Below are 21,441 nucleotides of genomic sequence, written 5' to 3' on the forward strand. Positions count from 1 at the left end.
TCAACAACAGATATTCCATAGACCGTTTTTAGACCTTGGATGTTGGCCCCAGCCATGTCCGTTATCCAACCGCGAGGGTTGAAAACATAGCTAGGGTCACCGCTTTCTTTTTTAAGCACATCATTAAACGTAGTCCAAAATAAAGCAACAGTGGCAGTATTTTTGCCAGTGCATTCCATTGTGGCCAAAGGTATGAGCTTTCGTAGCATAGGATGGTAAACGCTGGCAGTAAGGGATACAAATCCTTTGCATCGTTTGATTTTACCATCAAAATAGCAAAATTCCCTGCTTAGTAAATGTTGGCCTGTCCGGTCCATATTTAATGCACATTTCACTTTAAGCTTACTTGTTTTAAAAACATACGAGTGGTCACCAGTTCTTTCATTGTTGTACTTTAGTTTATATACATAATACGGATCACGTACATCAGTGTACTCTTTGAAGTGGGCGACAGCTTTGAAATCATGGCCGTACGGTTCATTACTTTTCTTCATTCTCCGTTTCTCATTTGATATCCATTTCTTGTCAGAAACAGACACAACAGCTTTGCAATTTTGGGTGGCAATGATTTTGTAATAGCGACCGGTGAATAGGACAGACCTTCGTCTTCCCTGTGATTTTTTTGTTGAAAATCGCTTCGTTTCTTTGCCAGTTTTGATTGAGTCCGTAAAATCACTGCAAGATTCTGATGAAGAACATCTGTAATGTAAACCAAATATTTCAGTTTGAAGTATTCAAACGTTTTCTTGTATTTATTTAATATCATTTAATCAATTTATCGATTCTGATGAATAAGACAAACCGGTGAATAAGACAAACCTTCGTCTTCCCTGTGATTTTTTCGTTGAAAATCGCTTCCTTTTTTTGCCAGTTTTGACTGAGTCGGTAAAATCACTGCAAGATTCTGATGAAGAACATCTGTAATGTAAACCAAATATTTGAGTTTGAAATATTCAAACGTTTTCTTGTATTTAACTGTGCTGATTAAAAATCAATCGACAGATATGAGCCTGCATGCATTTACTGTAGCTTAAAATTTATATCTATGACCTAAATAAACAACGTTAGCAACATTAAAGTTTATATTTTCTTAGCTTTTATCGTCAGTGAGCTATTTAAATATGTTTTAAAAATGAAAAAAGAAGAAATAAGGATTATTCAGTTTTATGTATTGCAAGTTGATGTCAGAAATTTCTCTCAAAATTGACAAAGGAGCAAATAATGGCTGTGCTCGCTTGAATGCGTTATACAATGTTTCTTGTCATTGAATGCTCGTGTAAAATTGACTATGAAATTATATTAATAGGAAATTCGCCAAACAGCGTACGATTTTTCATTAATACTTCTCGAACGGTGTAATTTCCAATACTAATAGTATATACTGCATTAAACTGATTCAACATACTCAATTTTTACTTGATGTGTTACTGCACCCTAAAGTAAACAAGACGCCGTTCTGGCGTTAACTCCGGCGCACGTGCCAGTCTTCAATATAGAGCTTCTGAACATAAACAATACAGTTCGCGTATTGTTTCGCATACATATTCGCATTTAGATGCCTTGCGAACCTAAATGTTCGATCGCAAAATTCAGAAGCACATCGCAGTATAGAAGTTCAATTGTTCAAAAATGTAAATAAACCGCATGATACATTCGCTTCGTCTTACACTTTGCCTTTGGAATTCGCGCTTATATATAGTTGTATTAAATCTTCGATCCTGTGCAAACTACGCGACGTGTCAACGCGCCCATACACGACCACATCATCTTGTTAAACGGCGAAATAGCAGCGATATTATTAAAATAGGACCGAGTCTACATGTATTAAATATATTCTTACCCCAATTCAATCTAAACTTAATCGAACAGCATAAAAAGAACGGTTTATTTGTTCCTCTTGGAGGAATTGCCATATCATGCGAGCGAAATCGAATCGCGCATTGGAAAATTAGCCAAAGCTGTGCACCACAACTCTTGGGAGATAAGACTGGGACGTAGATAAATACGATCACATACACTATTCAAATACTAGTATATTTCGCGCCATTACAGACTTGCGACGACGAAAAATAATAAAAAAAAAAATAAAAAAAAAAAAAAACAAAAACAAAACAAAACCGGGGCGAATTTTCAACTCCGTCGCTGACGCCGGAGTAAAAAGCGATGTTAGCGATCCCAAACAAAGAACGTGCACCTTTCCTTAGTCTTTTTAATTTAACTCAAACAATTATATGTTCCCTTAATTATAGTCGTAACTCTTCTTCTTCATCACTGAAATTTGTTGGCTCTTCCTTGTCTGATATTGTTATTAATTCAGTTGATCCATTCTTTTCCTGCACAGTATGTACAGTATAAGTTTTTAAAATGCACAACATGCAAGGATTTTGGACTTTACATATTTCTCAACCATTTTGGACTTTCATATTTGTCAACGTATTCAGTACATTTTAAGACGAAATTTATGCTATTATTTAGTAATATATTTCTTAACAGAAGAACTTCATCATCAATCATCATGCTCTTTTTTAGCTGTTGAAATTAGCTCTAAAAATTCCTACTGTAATAACAATAAAATTCCTTATTTGACATCACTCCCTATAACTTTAACAGCCAAGACCATGAGGATGGCTCCCCCAAAAAATATATTGCATTTCGTGTTAGAATGTACTGAAGTCTGAATATTATCAAATATGTGAAATCCAGAATGGTTCCATTTACACCTTAAAAACATGTTAGTTCATTTTACCAATAACCAGTGAACTTTATTATCTAATCAACATTCAAACTAGATTGTACAATCACATGCAGTAATGTTTATACTGTACCTGTTTTTTTCCACATTCACCATTGCTACCATCTTCAGTAAGGTTATCAGGAATCCCTTTGAAAATACTAATGCCCGGGTTATAATCTTCTTCAAATGGCCAATCCTCTAGATCAATTGGACGAGGCTTTCCTTCTCTTATTTTATATGTTACCTTAAAAAAGCAAATACGTGTAATAATTGTAATCTATTTAATTAACATATTTCTACAAATATACGTTGCTTCCTGTTAATTTATGAATCGGATATATATATATATATATACTTGCAGCAATATTTATTTTGTACAAAAATCATACAAAATATGCTAATAGCATTCTGTATATATACTATACATGTATGTATGGTAAAACTTACTTTTTTTGGAGAGCAGTCTGAGTCAGAAGATAACACAACAACTTAATTTCCATTCTGCCATTTTTTTGCATCCTTATTCTTTCAACAAAGAATAAACAATTTTTAGTGTCTAAATGGATTAAATCTTTAATCAAAAGCACCATGAAATCCTGCTTAATACTGATACTGTTAGTGTGCGTACATGAATTGTATTTCAGCTCAAAAGCATGTAGTGGTCCCCTGTGTAGCCAAGATAGATTTGCTTCTCAACAGACTGGTTAACAGGCTTCAATGTAGTATATTCCTGATGAGAAAATTTAAACATGAACGACACAGGTTACTGCTTGTTGCAAATGCAACTACATGTAAATATAATTGTTTATTCAAAGTAACACTCACCCCTTGCCAATTTATCACATTAATCTGCAGATTAAATAAATGTGCTGAAGCAAGGATTACAGCATGGGTTGTCATTTCATTACGTAATGATCTTACTGCATCAGGCCATGCTTCTGGTAGCTTCTCTAATTCAGGAAAATCAGCATCAGACAAAAAATTGTAAAGGTTTGTCATTACAATATCCCCAGTCTATAATGAGGGAATAGTGAAAGTTGTTTATGTTATTTGGTACTGTACTAAAATAATTGTGTACATAGCTTTTCTAAAGGGGTAGGCAAATAAAATACAAAATTTCTTAGGGATTGGGAGTAGAAAAGAACATTTTTCTTAAGGGTTGGGGATAGGATGTGCTGGATAGTGTTTTGCTAGATTACCAAATGGTATTGGAAAGTAGTCTAGCTACCTGATACTAATTGTAATATCTCACTATTTCCCCATACTATAATATATTGTTTGTCAATGGGCTGTATGTCTTTAGACAGTAAGCATAAATATCAAGTACTCTACAGCAGAAAGCAGTTTACTTGATAAAATATTTCTCTGCATTCCCAATAATTGTAAAATAATTACAAAAACATAAAAACATTTCTCAGTTTCATGGTTCTTAACCAAAGTTCCATGAATATTCAGCACAATTTTACTGGATACTGCCAGATCTCTGTATTTTACCAAATACCAGATTCTGGTATCCAAAACTAGCACATTCCTAGTCAGGGAAGGGTTTGCCCAAATTTTTGGAGGATCTTCTAAAAACCATAATAAAGTTTCTTAAAGATGACTGATAGGCTCATCCATAGGAGGGGGGGGGAGATGCCTTGCAGATCCACATAAACAATGCTACAGTCAATTTCTATCAACCAGTACCAACAAATACAACAAGATTCATGATCTATGAGATCAAACGTTTGCTAAGATCAAGTAAAAACTGTAAAAACTAAAATCACTCCTATCAATGTCCTGCACAATATAGTTTTTTTTCAATATTGTTTTTTCAGTAAAAAACAATGAGAGAAAAAAGCAACAAGTATATTAATTTAAGGAAATAACATATAGCGATGACGGAATCAACAATGGTACCCGTAACTCATTTTCAATGGGAAGATATTGATTCTCCAGCATGTATTTTTCTGTCATATTGACGACCATGCTTTCGTCCATGCCTAAAAATTCAGCAATACATCGATAAAAGCAGCGATTGGAGGCTGAAGGCGGATCGTAAAGCAAACCAAAACCCATATTTGTTGCTTTGGCAAAACAGGAATCCCTTCGGCTAATATTAAGCATCTGTTGAAAACAAATTTGAATATAAATGACACAACAGGGCTGCAAGTTATGCATATTTTAGAAATTAAATATTAATTTTTTTTAATTACAGTAGGTATTATAAAAATGGTAGAGAAGTAACCACACATACCTTCAAACTGGAAACAGTTTCAAATAAATAAATCTCGCCAATGAAATATAAAAGAATGAAAAAGGATTGAAAAGGATTCAATTTGCCTTTGAAAATTTTGTGCCAAGAAAGAGTGTCGGGATTCGGAAAGAATTATATGTTTCCACGCTGACAGTTCCAACTTTCGATATATTGAAATTTCTCAAACGGATGTAGGAAATTTCTCCGGAGAATGACGGAAGAATACCACCGGAATAAAATTACCTGCGCCTTTTACCCGCGCCAAAAAATGGTTTACCTGCGCTTTTTACCTGCACCCGCGCCTTTTACCCGCACCCGCGCCTTTTACCCGCACCCGCGCCTTTCACCCGCGACCCGCGCTAAATAGTCTATCCCCCTTTCAGCATAATATTGCTTTTTTCTAGCAGCCTTATGATAAGATAAGTTATCGTTGTGACAAGCAATTCGAGCCTCTTCGCCTTCTGACATAAAATAAAACAAGACGCCTATTCTGGTGTTAACTCTGGTGCACGTGCCAGTCTTTATTATTATTATTATTATTATAAATTAATAGATCTCCCAAACGGGCTTTTCAGATCAATTTACAAAACTATATAAAATACTATGTAATATTTACATAAACTATAATAAATATTAGCTAATCTTTAGAAAATTGACTTGAAAGCATGATCTGCTTTAACTTCTTTTTAAAAGTTATAAAATTACTGATGTCTTTAAGTTCGTCGTCTAAGTCATTCCAAAACTTAGTTGCTCGAAATTTAAAACTCCTTTACCCAGATTTCGTTTTGAAAAAGGGAATGTCTAGCTCGTTCATATTGCGTGTTTCCCGGTCGTGGACACTGGAACGGGTAAAAAATTTATCACTTAGGTAGCTTGGTGCCATGCCATTACGGCATTTAAACATTATCAATAGGTCTCTGTAAATTAAATGTTCTTTTACTGGAAGCCATCCTAGAACCTGCAGGTGAGGAGTGATATGGTCATACTTCTGTGCACCAGTTATTATTCTTACTGCGAAGTTTTGGACTAATTGTAGCTTTTTGATGTTTGAGTCCGACGTGTTTGCCGATACTGTCGAGCAGTAAAATAGTTTACTTAAAACCAACGACTCTATGATTAACTTTAAAGTTTCTTGATTAAAACAGGCTTTCACTCTATAAATTTGACATAACTTCGACATGCATGTTGATACCAATTTGGTTATGTGTTCATCATATGATAGTACTGGATCAAGAACTATACCAAGGTCCTTAGCGGAAGCGACGACATTTAAATTCTCACCCAAAAAGGAGATAGTTGGATCTATGGCTTCAATGTGTTGCAATTGTTGTCTTGTTCCAATTATCAAGAATTTAGTTTTACCGGGGTTCACTAAAAGACTATGTCCACAACACCAACGTGTGACCTCCAATAGATTTTGTCTCATGGTTTCTAAGGCTAAGTTTGCATCTTGAGTTGAGAAGGAGAGGAAGAACTGCTCCTTGGGGAACTCCATGTGTCACCGGACGTCGTGACGAAAGGGTAGAACCAATCCGCACCATTTGACTTCTTCCGGTTAAATAGCTTTCGAACCAATTCACCACTAAATTTGATGCGCCTACGTTGGACAGTTTATGTAACAGGATTTGATGATCGATGCTATCGAAAGCTTTCGAAAGGTCTAATTTCGAAACAGATTTTTGAAACCATTACCAGAAGTGATAGTGGGCGATTATTGCATGGTATCTCGTGGTCGCCTTCTTTAAGTAATGGGATTGTCATAGACGTCTTCCAATTTGTAGGGAAAGTAGCAGAGGTCAAAGAGCTGTTGATAATGTTAGTTAATGCGGGTAATATAATAGGTAAACAATCTTTATGTACACGTATCGGGATGAAGTCGATACCAGGTGATTTATTTAGTGGCATTTCTAAGACAATTCGTTGAACATCTGCGGTAGAGACATGTTCGAAGTGAAATTGTTCATCTACTGGAAACACCATGGTTCGTCGTGAGGGATCAGTCAACTGCAAGTTATGATCTTTGGCGATGTTCTCTGCTGCAAGGGCGGTAGACGAACCTACGGAGGTGAAGTAGTAGTTAAATTCTTCTGCTACCAGAGTTGAATCTTTTGCATAGGTAAGAGTGTTTCTCTCCTTCGATGCGATGCAATTGTTAATTATTTTCCATAAAGAACCCGAATTGTTCTTATTCTTTAATACTTCAGACGTGTAGTAATTCTTTTCAGCGTGTCTTAGTGCGGACTTAACAACATTACGGGCAAACACGAACTCACTCCAGTCAGCTTGACGGCGAGTACTTAAGAAAATTCGATGCAAATGATCTCTGTTTCTCATCATGTTTTTTATCTCATTAGTTACGAATGTGCAAGGCCGATTCTTTATCTTAACTGTAATTAGCGGGGCGTGTTTTTCCAAGGTGCTCTTTAACAACTTATCGAAGACGAATACCTTATTGTTGACGCCGACGTGTTCGAGGATCGAGTCCAATGTGTTATGTTGACGAAGCAGGTCAGATCTAAATTCCTTTGGATTATATTTCTTGAAACTACGAATAGTTTTAAAGGATTATTGTGGTTTAGGAGCTTTCAATTTAACAATAGCATAAACTGGGAGGTGGTCGCTGATGCAGGTACCAACTACGCCACTTGACTCTATTAAGGAAGACGACGACGACATGATAACATCTAATAACGATGCACTTTTATCCGTGACTCTTGTATAGTCTTCAATAACCTGTGTTAAGTTTAACTCAATGATGAATGTTTGTAAAGTTTTACCCTCGATGCTATCTTTATTCTTCAGATTACAGTTTAGGTCTTCGAGTATTATTACCGGCTTCTGCTTTAATAGCGCTCTGGTAAAGTTCGGTTTTAATAGGGAATCGAAACAGTCGAGGGGGCAATCAGGTACTCTGTAGACAATGCAAATTATGATAGATTTGTTTTTATTGTGCTGTAGTTGGATCCAGAGTTGGTGAAAGCTTGAATCAGATATACTTGATAAGTCTTTCAACATGTGTGCTTTTATATTATTCTGAATATAGGCACAAACACCGCCTCCTTTTTTTCCCAAACGATCTAATCTAAATAAGTTGTAACCTTGGATAGCTATTTCATAGTTTTTGGTGGTAGTGTTTAGCCATGTTTCCGATAAAGTAAGGACGTCAATATTGTATAGCTTTATAAAATTGGTGATTTCAATAAAATGGGACTTGTTTTTTAATGATCGGATGTTCAGGTGTACAATCATGACATGTGAAGTTGGATGTGGTATAACGTTCAAGGGTTCATGACTTTGCGGACCAGTTGTATGTGGTTTTGCCAATCTGTTTGGTGTTGATGTTTTGATCCTGACCAAAAATCCTGTTTTCTGTGTCTATGTGTGTTTTGTGGCACTTTCTTGTGCTTTCGGGTAATGTGTTGTGTTCGCGTTGACGGACGGTGGGTAATACGCGTAGGGATATGTTGTCTTTGGTTCTGGTCGAAGTTTATATTAACATTTCGGATTTTATCGTTGACCTGGTTGATTCGCATGTTATCAACTTTAGGTATTTCTTTATGTGAACGATTTGCAGACATGACTTGTTTTCCTGACTTTACACTGTTTTTAATGTGATGTTCATTCAGCTTGTGTCTTTGTTTATAATCCTCATACTGGCGTTTAAAGGAGAGACCCTCATTTTCTGTGGTCGCGTTAAGGTCAATAACTTGTTTCGATCGAGGCTTGTCGTTATCATCTTTAGGAGAGACGGCCAATAGTCGCGTATTATCTTTACCTTGGTCTAAAAATGGCTTTGGGTGAGTACCTATTAACTGTTCCTCGAGAGGGGGAGTTGTATTTACATAACAACTCTCATTGAGCTCTTTGTCTTGATGATTATTTTCAGTAGACAGGTGTTTGTTGTTTGAGAGCGTTTCATTGTTCTCAAAGGAGTGATTATTGACTTTCTCATTGTTTCTAATCGACAGTTTTGACTTGACTTCATTATGTTCTTCTTGAAGGCGATAAACACGGTTCTCTAAAACATTATTTTTCGATTTCTCCTCTTCAAGGACAGCATGAACCTTTGTTATTTCGGTCTTCAGGTTCTGTATGGTTGAACTCAACGGCATATCCTCTACATTAATAAATGATTGGATTGCGTCGACCTTACTGCTCAATGCTTCGAGTTGAATAGCCAAGTCATCCGTGTCGGTTTCACATTCATTCACATGTTCGACAATATTTCGTTCGCCTTCCAAAAGGAGGCCTTCACAGAGCTGTATTAAGTAATCTTTGACCAACATACATACCATTTTCCTCTTTGAATGTTATGGTATTGAGCTTACCCGGGTACCAAATAATTGTAAGGTCTGAGGCTAATGCGACAAATCGTTTAGAACTGCCACCAGGCAGACTCCATTCGCCTTGTTGACCAAGAGCGGTTTTCACAAAAACTTTCAGGTCACAGTACGTTCCACACCATTTCAGCCGTTTGCCATCGTAGGAAATGATTTTCGTAAGCACTACTTTTCGTATTTTGTAGAAATCACATACAACCTCAAGGCTATCGACACTTAAGTGGTTGATATTCGTATAGCAAGTCGCCATACCTGAAGTATTTCTTCACCAGATAAATTCTGCACGATTTCCAGACGAATTCTGATCAACACAATCAATCAACACGATCAGACGAATTCTGATCAACACAAGTCTTCAATATAGAGCTTCTGAACATAAACAATACGGTTCATATTCGCATTTAGATGCCTTGCGAACCTAAATGTTGTTCGATCGCAAAATTCAGAAGCACATTGTACTTTAAAAAGTATAGAAGTTCAATTGTTCAAAAATCTAAATAAACAGCATGATACATTCGCTTTGTCTTAAACTTTGCCTTTGGAATTTGCGCTTATATAGTTATATTAAATCTTCAATCCTATGCAAACTATGACGAGTCAAACCGCCCATACACGACCACATCATCTTGTTAAACGGCGAAATAGCAGCGATATTACTATAATAGGACCAGAATCTACATGTATTAAATATATTCTTACCCCAATTCAATCTAAACTTAATCGAAAAGCATGAAAAGAACGGTTTATTTGTTTAGGAATTGCCGTATCATGCGAGCGAAATCGAATCGTGTATCGGAAAATTAGCCAAAGCTGTGCACCACAACTCTTGGGAGACAAGACTGGGACATAGATAAATCCAATCACATACACATTTTAAACACTAGTATATTTTGCGCCATTTCAGACTTGTGACGACGAAAAATAATAAAAAAATAAAATAAAAAAACAAAAAACAAACAAAACAAAACCGAGGTAAATTTTCAACTCCGTCGCTGACGCCGGAGTAATAATTGTGCTCCGGTATGAGGCATCAAATATGACAAAATATGCGTAATTGCTGCCGCAGCGAGCGAGCCTGGGGCGAGCTAGCAAGGCAGCAGACCTAATTGATGTAAGTTGGGAATTTTTTAAATTTTGCTTTAGCGCATTGCATTTTGGTCGAATATTAGATAGACCCACAATGCTATGTGTGAATCAACTTTATATAATTATATTGTTTCTTCCCATGTGCTTCCTTTTCGGCTTTTCCATTCGGGCATTCTGGTGAACAGTTAAAAAATTTTGTGATTGCCAGTTTCTTAGCTTTTTTACCCTCATTTCATCGCTGATTATTACATTCGCAGATCATTAATCGAGACTGCAGGTAAGCAAACATGATCATGTGCCGTTGATCGCAAATATATCTCTGAATAACAACGTTCCAGGCTCGACATGATCATGCGCCGTTGATCGCAAATATATCACTGAATAACAACGCGCTCATGCCTTTCGCAGAGCAAGCAGAGGCTAGGCGATATAAAGAAGAATTACTTGATGATGCAATTTTTGTTTTAACAGAGTTTTTGATGTTCCCAAGTTGGTGTTAAGCACGGTAAGTTGCTGTCAGTAAAAGATAATGTTTTGTAAAATTTTATAGATATATAGATATTTTACCACTTCCGATTTCACTTGCTGCATTTGCTGCGCTTTTGGTGGTTTGGCCTTAACAAAGAACATTCAAACAACAAATCGTTGTATATGTTGTGTGTTTGTTGTAAATATATCACGTTGTAAAATCACTGTTCTAAATAGTCACGCATGCGATTGTAAAATATGGACATATTTTACGTAGGCGTAAAGACAAGATATGAACCAGTCTTGTATCGGGATTTTAGTTAGGTTTTGGCTGTAAATAAGAGTGGAAGCGATCTTGTTTTCGTTGGCATAACATTGGTGGCAGCGGTGGGATTCGTTTGTTGTTTTTTTATATGTACAATAAGACTATGGAAACAAGATCTCGAGTGAGACGAGATGAGGAAGAGGTCGCTTGTGACGATACGGTTGAGCGACAACAACAACAACTTTCGACGGAAAATGAAAATTTTACCGAATTGACTGCTATGTTGGGGAAGCAGATGGAGATGGTAGCCGAATAGAAACTGGTTCAAGCTGAACAAATGGTCCAAATTCGACGTTTGATCGGTGATGTCGATCAAAAACTATATGAAATTAGTGAACGACAAACTCAACTTGAAGTTAAACAGAGAGAACTTGAAGCAGAGCTGGCTCACATTAACGATGACTTCGGGAAGACCGAAAAGCAACGGAAAACTTTGTCTATTGGTGTAGAATGTTTTGAAGCTCGATTAGACGTTGTAGAAGATCGCGTTGAACGATTTGGTGAGTGGCTTCGACAAATGCAGAAAGAGATGGTACCGGCCTTGAAAGAAAATGTCCTGAGGGAGCTATTAAAGGAAATTAATGCAAAGGAAGCAAAGTTAGAAAAACCAAATGACGAACAAGCAAGTAAATGTACTCCAGGAGGGCGTATCTCTGCTTCGGACGATACATGGACAACTCCCATCTTTCCAGCATCTGAAAAGCGATGCGTTCTACCCAAAGTCCCTACGTTTCAACAACCCGAATTGGCGGGCCATCTTAGCTCAACAAATGTGCAAACATCAGGCGTAGAGAGTTCCCGTAAACTCATGCAGAAACCAATGTCGTTTGACGGTTCGGGCTTGTGGGAATCTTATTATGCACAGTTCGAAATAGTGTCTACTTTAAATAACTGGAACGATCGTCAAAAAGCGGCTTATCTAGCTACAAGTTTAAAAGGTCCTGCGTTGGCTGTGTTGGGGAATTTGGCTCCAGAAGATTGCCAGAAGCTTGATGTTTTGGTGGTCGCATTGAAAAACCGTTTTGGGACAAGCCATCAAACAGAACTGTCGAGAATGAAGTTCAAGAACCGAGTGAAGCAGAGGGACGAGTCATTACCGGAATTGGCCGAGGACATTGAACGTTTGAGTAGGTTATCCTACCCTGATGCACCGCCAACATTGCGCGATGTTCTTGCAAGAGATCAGTTCGTAGATGCTTTACCTGACGAGGATACTCGATTACGAATCAAGCAAGAGAAACCACAGACCTTGCGGAGAGCTCTGGAAGCTGCCCCTTGAACTTGAGTCTTTTAACATCGCTGCGCGGCAACGGCAGAGAGTGGCTAGAGAAACCGAGCTTCTTCAAAAAAACCCATGACCTGCTGTTCATTCAATGCAATCACCACCACCAAATCATGACCACGACACTAGGCGCCAGGCCCCACCAACAACTGTTACCCAGCTAGAGGAGGGGAATGTTCAAGTGACACGAATTCTCGAGCGACTGGAGAAATCAATCAATGAAGCAGTGCCTAGATGGGGTACTGGAAGCAGTGAAGGAACGGAAGCGACCTTTTAGAGAACCTGGTTGCTGGAATTGTGGCAGCTTTGACCATATTAGGAGAAATTGTCTGAAATCAGGTCATCAATCAAAAGGACAGAACGAAACACAAAGATATCCAGGAAGACAGGGAAACGAGAAGTAGCTGGTTCTGGGGGACAGGGGCCAGCTAAACAAAATGTCCCGAAGATAATTGTTAAAACAGGGTCAATGCAAGGTGTTGCGGACAGTTTGTTAGTATCTGGTGTTGTTGAAGGAGTATGTTGTGAAATGGTAGTTGACACTGGGTCGAATATTACAATTGTAAGACCGGGCGTTTTGAAACGAGTTGCCAAAGACGTGGTTCTAGGTGTACAAGCTGTTGACAGTTGTTTACGGACGATGACGGGTGAAACGACGCCTGTGCGAAGTCGTGGCAAAGTTTGTCTGCAAGTTGGAAACTTTAAAGTTATGCACGTCGTCTGGTTTGCTGATATTGAAAACAAATGCATTTTGGGTTTGGATTTCCTTGCTCCAAATGACTGCGTAGTCGGTGTGACGGAGGCATGTTTGCGTATTGGTGCAGAAGAAGTGCGACTGAAACGGGCAGCAGTCACAAAGAAACCAGTATGTCGTCGAGTCGTTGTTGCGGAGACTTGGTCTATTCCTCCAAAGAGTGAAGCGTTGATTCCGGCAGTATTAGACGGCGATGAGGTACCAGAGGAAGGATGGGGAGGGTTGAGTCCCAGAAGAAATCGTGGATTGCCGGGCGACGTGCTTGTGGCGAGAACGGTAGTGGATTTGCGAAAACCAGTCGTCGCGGTCAGGGTGCTGAACTTGTCGGACGAGGAAAGAAAGCTCCGAAAAGGGGTGAACGTGGCTAGTTGTGAGATCGTGGACAGTCTTGCTGTGGTGGAAAAGCCAGAAGAAGCGATGTCTACTGAAACTATGATAGATGGTGATTTAAAAGAAGTTGTAAAAGAACTGTATACTCGAAGTTCGGAAGGTCTTGATAATGTGCAAAAGAAAAAGTTACACTCGTTGCTAGTGGAGTTCAAAGACGTGTTCTCGGAGGGCCCTGGTGATGTGGGGAGAACGTCATTGACAGCACATAAAATTTGAGACCGGTGATCAAAGACCAATAAAACAGCAACCACGACGTCTCCCACTTGCTAAGTTGAAAATTGCACAGGAAGCTATCAAGCAAATGCATGATCAGGGAGTTATTGAACCATCAGCTAGTCCATAGTGTGCCCCTATTGTGATGGTAAAGAAAAAGGACGGTAGTCAAAGGTTTTGCGTGGATTATCGTAAGTTGAATGAGATCACGAAGAAAGACTCGTTTCCGCTTCCTCGTATTGAGACCGAGTTGGACGCGCTAGCGGGATCGGTATGGTTTTCAACCCTCCACATGAAAAGTGGTTATTGGCAAGTTGTTGTTGAAGAATCCGACAGAGAAAAGACAGCGTTTTCAACTGGGTATGGATTGTGGCAGTTTGTTGTAATGCCCTTTGGCCTGTGCAATGCTCCGGCTACTTTCGAGAGGCTAATGGAATTGGTGTTAGCTGGTTTACCCTGGAACGTGTGCCTTTTGTATCTTGATGACATCTTGGTCCACGCGCGAACGTTTGATGAAGAGATCATCAATTTGCGTGAAGTATTTGCGCGCCTTCGAGCAGCTAACCTGAAACTAAATCCTAGAAAGTGCGAGTTGTTCAGAACGGAGGTGTTGTATCTTGGACATGTCGTGACGCGTAACGGAATTTCAACAGATCCCAGTAAGATTGAAGTCGTTGCGTCCTGGCCAGTTCCCAAGAATAAAAGAGAGTTGAGAGCATTTCTAGGACTTTGTTCGTATTATCGAAAGTTTATCAAATTCTTTGCCGACATTGCTAGCCCACTACATCGGCTTATCGAAAAAGAAACCAACTTCGTTTGGAGTGAACAGTGTAGCGATGTATTTGATGAGTTAAAACGATTGTTAACGTCAGCGCCATTACAACTTTGGCATTCAGGTTTAAATGCTGTGGTTAACTCTGATAATTCTGCTGTCAACAGCCTTTTTTCCACCTTAGAAGACTGGATGGGATATGGGACAGGGGGTGGCCCTCTTCCAAGTTGTAATTCTGACAATGATGTTGAAGTGCCAGAAATAGAATTTCAACCTTCACCACATCAACTTCAGCAACTACAGGAAATTGATCCACTTTTTGATGATGGTAACCATGGCATAAATATATACATGGCAACAGTGCTCTTACTAGATACCAGTAACTGATTTTAACCTACAGTATTCCTCTTAATCTTCTGATCAACAAAACTTCATGGCATGGCATGGCATGGCATGGCAATTAAAATAAAATAAGGCACGCGAGAGAGCATTGTCACTAGATAAAGATTACTTACTAAATCAGAACATTAGTAATGGCCAATAGAGTTTGACCAATAAAACTACAGGCCCAAACAATGTTCACTACATGTGTTTAGGCTATAAACAAATAACACAACATATATATGATGGCAATCAAAATGTCCTGTAATATGGCATGTGAAGCTGTCCTTTATAGTTAGTATTATTAAAAGTATTATTAACTTAAGGATTCAGCATTAGACTACATTTTACCAAAACCTATTTTAGCCATAGCAATGGCTTTGTCTAAAAATGCTTTTAAAACTATTGTAGCTTTCATGAATAACCGGAATTGACAGAATCATTGGGCATGTATTGGCTTCTGGTAGCAACTTAGTGGGGGGTATCTTCCAAATACGCCACCATTTTTTTCGAAATAAAAGGGAGTGATGGATAACTTGTCCAAAACTGCACCAATCCAGAAATATTTTCTAGTCCACAGGCCTTATCTATAAAACCAATTTGATCATAATTTTATCTTTTATGTATATAGTGTGTTTTCACGCAAGCCGCTGTGACATCACCATAATTTAGCGTCCGCCATGTTGGTGGAGTAATATTGCATCATATGCGAGGAATTTACTAGTGTTTACTTATTGTGTGTCAAATCTGTTCGAAATATTACTCAACATGCCGGCTTTTTGTCCAGTTTTAAACTGTTCAAATGACAAATAAAACGTAAAAATCTTTCTTTCTGCCGTGTGCCCAAAATTATTAAAAATCAAGGCGAGGAAATGGAGATTTAGTCAACCGAACGCAGGTGAAAATGGCTGTCGGCCATAAGTCGACAAGACATAACAGACAAAAAAATACAAAATGATCGGGTTTGTGGTGAACATTTTCATTCTGGAAAGGCAGCTCCTTTGTGGGATAAGTTTAATGTTGACTGGGTGCCTACTCTTAACAAGGGACACCAAAAATCAAACATAAACAAAGCGTCGCTGCAACGAAGTCAGGATAAAGCTAAGAGAGTCGCTGAACGAAGGAAACGCATGCATGAGAATGCGGAAGAAATGGTCAAAGGCAAGTTACAAAGAGTAAACGAACCTGGCACGGTTGTTAAATGTTTATTTGATCATATGACTATGGACGCTGAAATGGCCGATATCGAAGACATTGCAGAAAATTTGCCAGACAACTTGAGAAACGCCATGACACAAACAGAAGTTTGAACCACAACAGTTTGCATTCAGACAAAGGAGTCTCATAATTCTATGCTTCAACCTGAGTCTTACTTTCAGAGTAAACCATGTTCTGCTGACTTTGATGAAGGTTTTTTCGCTGGCAACGACGAAAAAGTAAAATTTTACACTGGTTTACATTCCTTCGAAATTTTACAGAAAGTCTTCTCTTTTGTTGAACCTCAAGCCGACAGACGTCCTAAAGTATTATCCACGTTTCAAGAATTTGCCATGGTTTTAGTAAAATTGAGACTTGCTGTACCTCACCTCGACCTGGCATATCGTTTAAAAATTTTCTCATCAATGGTTTCTCGAATTTTGTTTACATGGCTGACTGTCATGGATATTCGCTTGGGTCCTCTTGTTAAATGGCCAGATCGTGGTGAATTGCACGCAACCATGCATGCCTAGATGTTTCTTAGACTCATTTGGACATAAAACTACAGTAATCATTGATTGCTTTGAAATTTTTATTGATAGGCCAACTAATCTTCTTGCAAGAGCACAGACTTTTTCCAGTTACAAGCATCATAACACTGTTAAAGTGTTAATTGGAATTACACCACAAGGTACGATTTGCTTTGTCAGTGAAGCTTGGGGGGGGAGGACTTCAGATAAATTTTTGACTGAGAACTGTGGCTTTCTGGACAACCTTCTACCAGGTGATTTGGTTCTTGCAGATAGGGGTTTAACTGTCGATGAAAGTGTTAAGTTTCACCAAGCCAAATTGAACATTCCGGCATTCACAAAGGGAAAGGACCAATTTGATCCTGCTGATGTGGAACAGACAAGAAAGATTGCTACTGTCCAGATACATGTTGAAAGAATTATTGGTCTCCTGAGACAGAAATATACCATTCTTCAACAAACTTTGCCAACTGATTACCTTATCTGTAGAAAAGGAGAATCTGTTCCTCTCATTGACAGAATGATTCGAGTTTGCTCTGCACTAGTAAACCTTTGCCCCCCTACCATACCTTTTGATTGAAGTAAAGTATTTTACAATATTATGTTTTTCACCATGGAACAGAAACACATTCTATTAATATTTAGAAATTATTAATTTGATAGACCATATAAATTTTTGGTGGTCAAGTCTGAGAAGCTCTGTGTGGTGACCACTGGGCAACAACATGTTGTGTAAATCAGGGGTGGATTAGTAAGCTACTTTAATTGTACCCCATTAAGATCCAGAGCTTTCCCATTGGCGCTCTGCCTGATGGGTTAAAAACTACCCCTGTTTGTTGCACAACATGTTGGCTGATCAGAGCAATAATAGTTCATGAAATTTATTTCTTATTTATTCAATTCTCATGGGGGCTTGTGATATGGGGATTAAAGTAACATTTTATTATTGTGAGCCCCTCACTTATGGGAGCCAAAGCCCCGCTCCATGATTTAGAGAATATTTCACAAGATTTCACAATTGATTGGGTCACCCAAAGACTTGGGGGTTGGGCAGGGCAAGAAAATGCTTTAGGGTGTCATACATATAATTTGACACAATGTTTACTAAAATTCAACTCCAGAAGTTTATATGGTGGCAAATCTTGGTATGGAGATTTACCTACCTTGTGCAAGTACAAAGTCCCCCCCCCATATTAAGCCATATTTAGCATAATACACCCTTTCGATAATTATGCCACAATTGTCTTGGAGCCTCGCTCTCATTAGTAAATCATGCAAGGTGATTGACTCCCAGGACAAATTACATAATTGTCAAAAGTGTGTATTGCTGAGATTAACCAACAGGTTGTGCAAAAGTTTGCAGTTGCACAGGGGTAGATTAACACTTTAAGGTGGGAGTTAACCAGAGTTTATGTCTAGCGTGGAAAATGCTTCCCTTGGATAAGGTTTAGTTAAACCCCCCACAAACTATATATTGCCAGAAAGCTTAGAACCTGAAGATTCCAAAAAGAATTGTTCATGATGTTGAAATCTAATATTAAGGTGGCTCTGTGCTGTTTATTGATATATTATACCAGGCCGCAGTCTGGAAAAGATTGAGCTTGCAAAATGCATTCAATTTTATAATTTTATACATCAAACTTGCATTCATATACTAGTTGCTGATTTGAGTTGAGAACATTTTTCTCCTGAAATTGAACAAATTTGCTACGGCGATTATGAAAAAAGTAATCAACTCAAATCACAAAACTTATTAAGATCTATAATCAGCGAAAATTTCATAAAAATTGGTTGAATCCTTCTTGAGATATCTTTTCCTGACCGGTAAAAATATCGATCTTAAGAAAATGGCATTTAAAGTTCTTGTTCTAGTATCAAAACAATATTTCAGTCATATAATTACTGAAAATCATTGGATGTGTTAAAACTTAACAGTATCTATGTTTACTTGTGTGTTTAGAGTGTCAGAATGCTCCTGCCTCATATGAAACACCTTCTTTAAGAGCCTCTTCCCGTTGAGTTTGCAGGAGCTTTATCCCTTGCAGCTTCTTCTCCTTATCGGTTGCCTGCTTGTCTGATTTTCTCATTCTTTGTTTGTCCTTCTTCAGACAGGCTGTTTTAGTATGAGACCCAGGATCAATGGATAGCCTTTTCATTGCCCTGAGTCTAATGTCAGCCCCTTTGTGGAAGTGGCAGACAGCAGACGCGACGGCACAACAAACTGCTTTGGACCCATGATGTTTATGTTTTGGACATCGGGCCCAAACTAAACCATTCAAACTCTCATTCTGGTTTTGTGTGGCGCCAAGCACACATCTTTGCAGCAATCCGCTTTCGCTTAGGGCCAAAAATGTTGGCTTTAGCACTTCTTTGAATACAGATGGTAAGCAATCTTCACCAGAGTAAGTGGATGTCCCGAAAGCTTTGTCTTGTTGCCACTTACACCAAGAGCTTTCTCCTGGCGGACAAAAGCGATGCTGCTGATCACTTTTGAGCAGGATCATTCCCCTTTACACAATGGTGAAGTATTGCAATTATATTTTTCTTCATCTTGTAGGCAGCCACTTCAATCTCCTTTTCTGTTGGGTTTAGCTTTTTGATAGTATTTTGGCGAATTGCTAGCCCATAATATTTCTGTAATTGCTTAATTTTAGATTCTGTTAAGCGTCCATGACCACCAATTGTCTTTCTATCATCAAGCTTCCCTTTGGTAGTAGATTTAAGGTTAAAGAGGTGCTTGCCCATCCTCTTCTGGACATGCCCAACACAATCCAATTTCTCTACTTTAACGTCATCATACACATCCTCCACCGAGCCAAACGCTTTACTGTCACCATCACTCACCATCCACTTGTACCTCAAATTATGGTTGCTAACAGACCTTTCCCATATAACTACTGCCCCTTCTGACTCCATTGCAGGCGAGCTCCCTACAAAATTGATATCACAATCATCATGCTCCAATAGCCAATCCTCAAACAGATCATCCTTTAATTTGGATCTTTTCAAGGAACACTTGTGGCATGTTTTAGAAAGGACATGGTAATCCAAAACCTCTCCAGTGTCCACAGAGATCACAAATACCACTCCTGTAAGGGAAGTAAATCCACGTTTGGCCCAAGTACCATCAAAGGTGGCGGCAACATCTAAGATGTCAGTTTCACTTTTTCGGGATTTTCTGCTATTATAAGCTTCCTCAGCTTTTCTCCTGCTCTCTTCATCTCCTGTTTTGCTTCTTCTTCGAGAGCTTCCATAATATTTTCTACATGCTTATAATATGCTGGTTTTGAAATACAAGGCATATTGAAAATACTACAGAATGAGGCCAGGCTTTCGTATCCACCACCACTCTCAATTGCATGGTATACGGCACAGCGATTCACATCGTAAGACACGCCGTGATTAACAACATTTCTTGATGTAGAGAAGGTACTGGACTCTTTACAATGGCTACAGTTAAGGGTAAACTCTGACATCAGACCAGCATGTCTATCTTCTTCTCCAATAGTCATATAACCTATCATTAATGAACCATAAATGTAGCTGGGAAGCAAGTTGTGATGAACACTGAGACTGACTTATGGCTATAGGAACACCAATTGTATATCTAATATCAATTGTATTTGTATTGAGAAAAAACAAGGAAATAAGAACAAAACATGATGTGGACATATGGTTGAAAAATGTTTTGTAACAATAAATGCTGATTGCAAATATATGATGAATGTTTAAATACCTCGCCCACACACGTGTTCTGTATTTGATGCAGCTGTAGATAGACAGTTTAAATTGACCATCCTATACTCCTCCTTATTTTCGATCAAAACCTGGCTATCCATGTCGCTTGTGCCACTTTTCATCTTCTTTCTTGATGTCCCAACCACATTCTCAACGACATCAGGCTCATCGCTTGCTTCACGCGCGGCAGAATCATCCTGCCCACGATCAACTTCTGCTGTTGTGCTTGTCTGCCCCGCTTCGTATCTGCACCCAAAGAATTTACCTTTTCTCTTCCGTTTGTATGCAGATCTAGGTTTTTTTCCAACCATTACTCGTTTAACAAATTTAACAGCTATATTCTAGCGAATAAAAACTTCTTGTTGTCTTTGTGAACGCAGAACACACAGAGAATTCGAATTATTTCGAAGGGCAGAATAATGCCGAGAGCCAGCAATTCTCAGGGCAGGCAGTTCTTCATGTAAGGCTGGGTATTGTGTATAATGCAAATCTTTATTTTTTGGATCGACTTATGTAAAAAAACTCTTTGAAACGAGGCAAAAATAAAGCAAACCATATTGGTTGCTATAGCAACGAGTATACAAACATTAAAGGTGCAACTTAAACCTTCTCAAAACCATATAAATACTTTGAATTTAAAGAAATGGTTTGGCCACATTATAATTAGGATATCAAAGACTCATTTTTAATTTTTGAGCACATCTTAGGTTATTAACAGGCCAACACATGACATTGTTGTCCAGTTAAAAAGTATAAGGGTTTTGTGTGCTAATCTGCCCCTATTTACACAACATGTTGTTGCCCAGTAGTCACCACGTGGAGGTTCTCAGTCTTGACCACTGAAATATTTACCAAAGTCTGTAACGTTTTATGTATAATGTACAACAATTAAAATGCAAAATGGATGTTGGTGTCAGCTTTTTAATTATGTGCTTTCAGCCGTCGGAAAAGGAGTAATGAGACCACCTTTCAGGCAAGTATGCAGGTGAGTT

At 38.4% G+C, this 21,441-nt stretch overlaps 1 protein-coding gene and 1 pseudogene across 1 annotated transcript; one reads left to right on the forward strand and one right to left on the reverse strand.

The window, feature by feature from the left end:
* Window positions 1–13,003: 13,003 nt before the first annotated feature.
* Window positions 13,004–13,834, forward strand: LOC114531194. The gene has a single exon (XM_028552844.1). It carries the CDS (start codon window positions 13,004–13,006, stop codon window positions 13,832–13,834), a length of 831 nt encoding a protein of 276 aa, XP_028408645.1.
* Window positions 13,835–18,675: 4,841 nt separating this feature from the next.
* Window positions 18,676–20,760, reverse strand: LOC114531195 (annotated as a pseudogene).
* Window positions 20,761–21,441: the final 681 nt, after the last annotated feature.

The sequence above is a fragment of the Dendronephthya gigantea genome, unplaced genomic scaffold, assembly GCF_004324835.1.
Source record: "Dendronephthya gigantea isolate DGI-Jeju-01 unplaced genomic scaffold, DenGig_1.0 000069F, whole genome shotgun sequence".
Classification (NCBI taxonomy): domain Eukaryota; kingdom Metazoa; phylum Cnidaria; class Anthozoa; order Malacalcyonacea; family Nephtheidae; genus Dendronephthya; species Dendronephthya gigantea.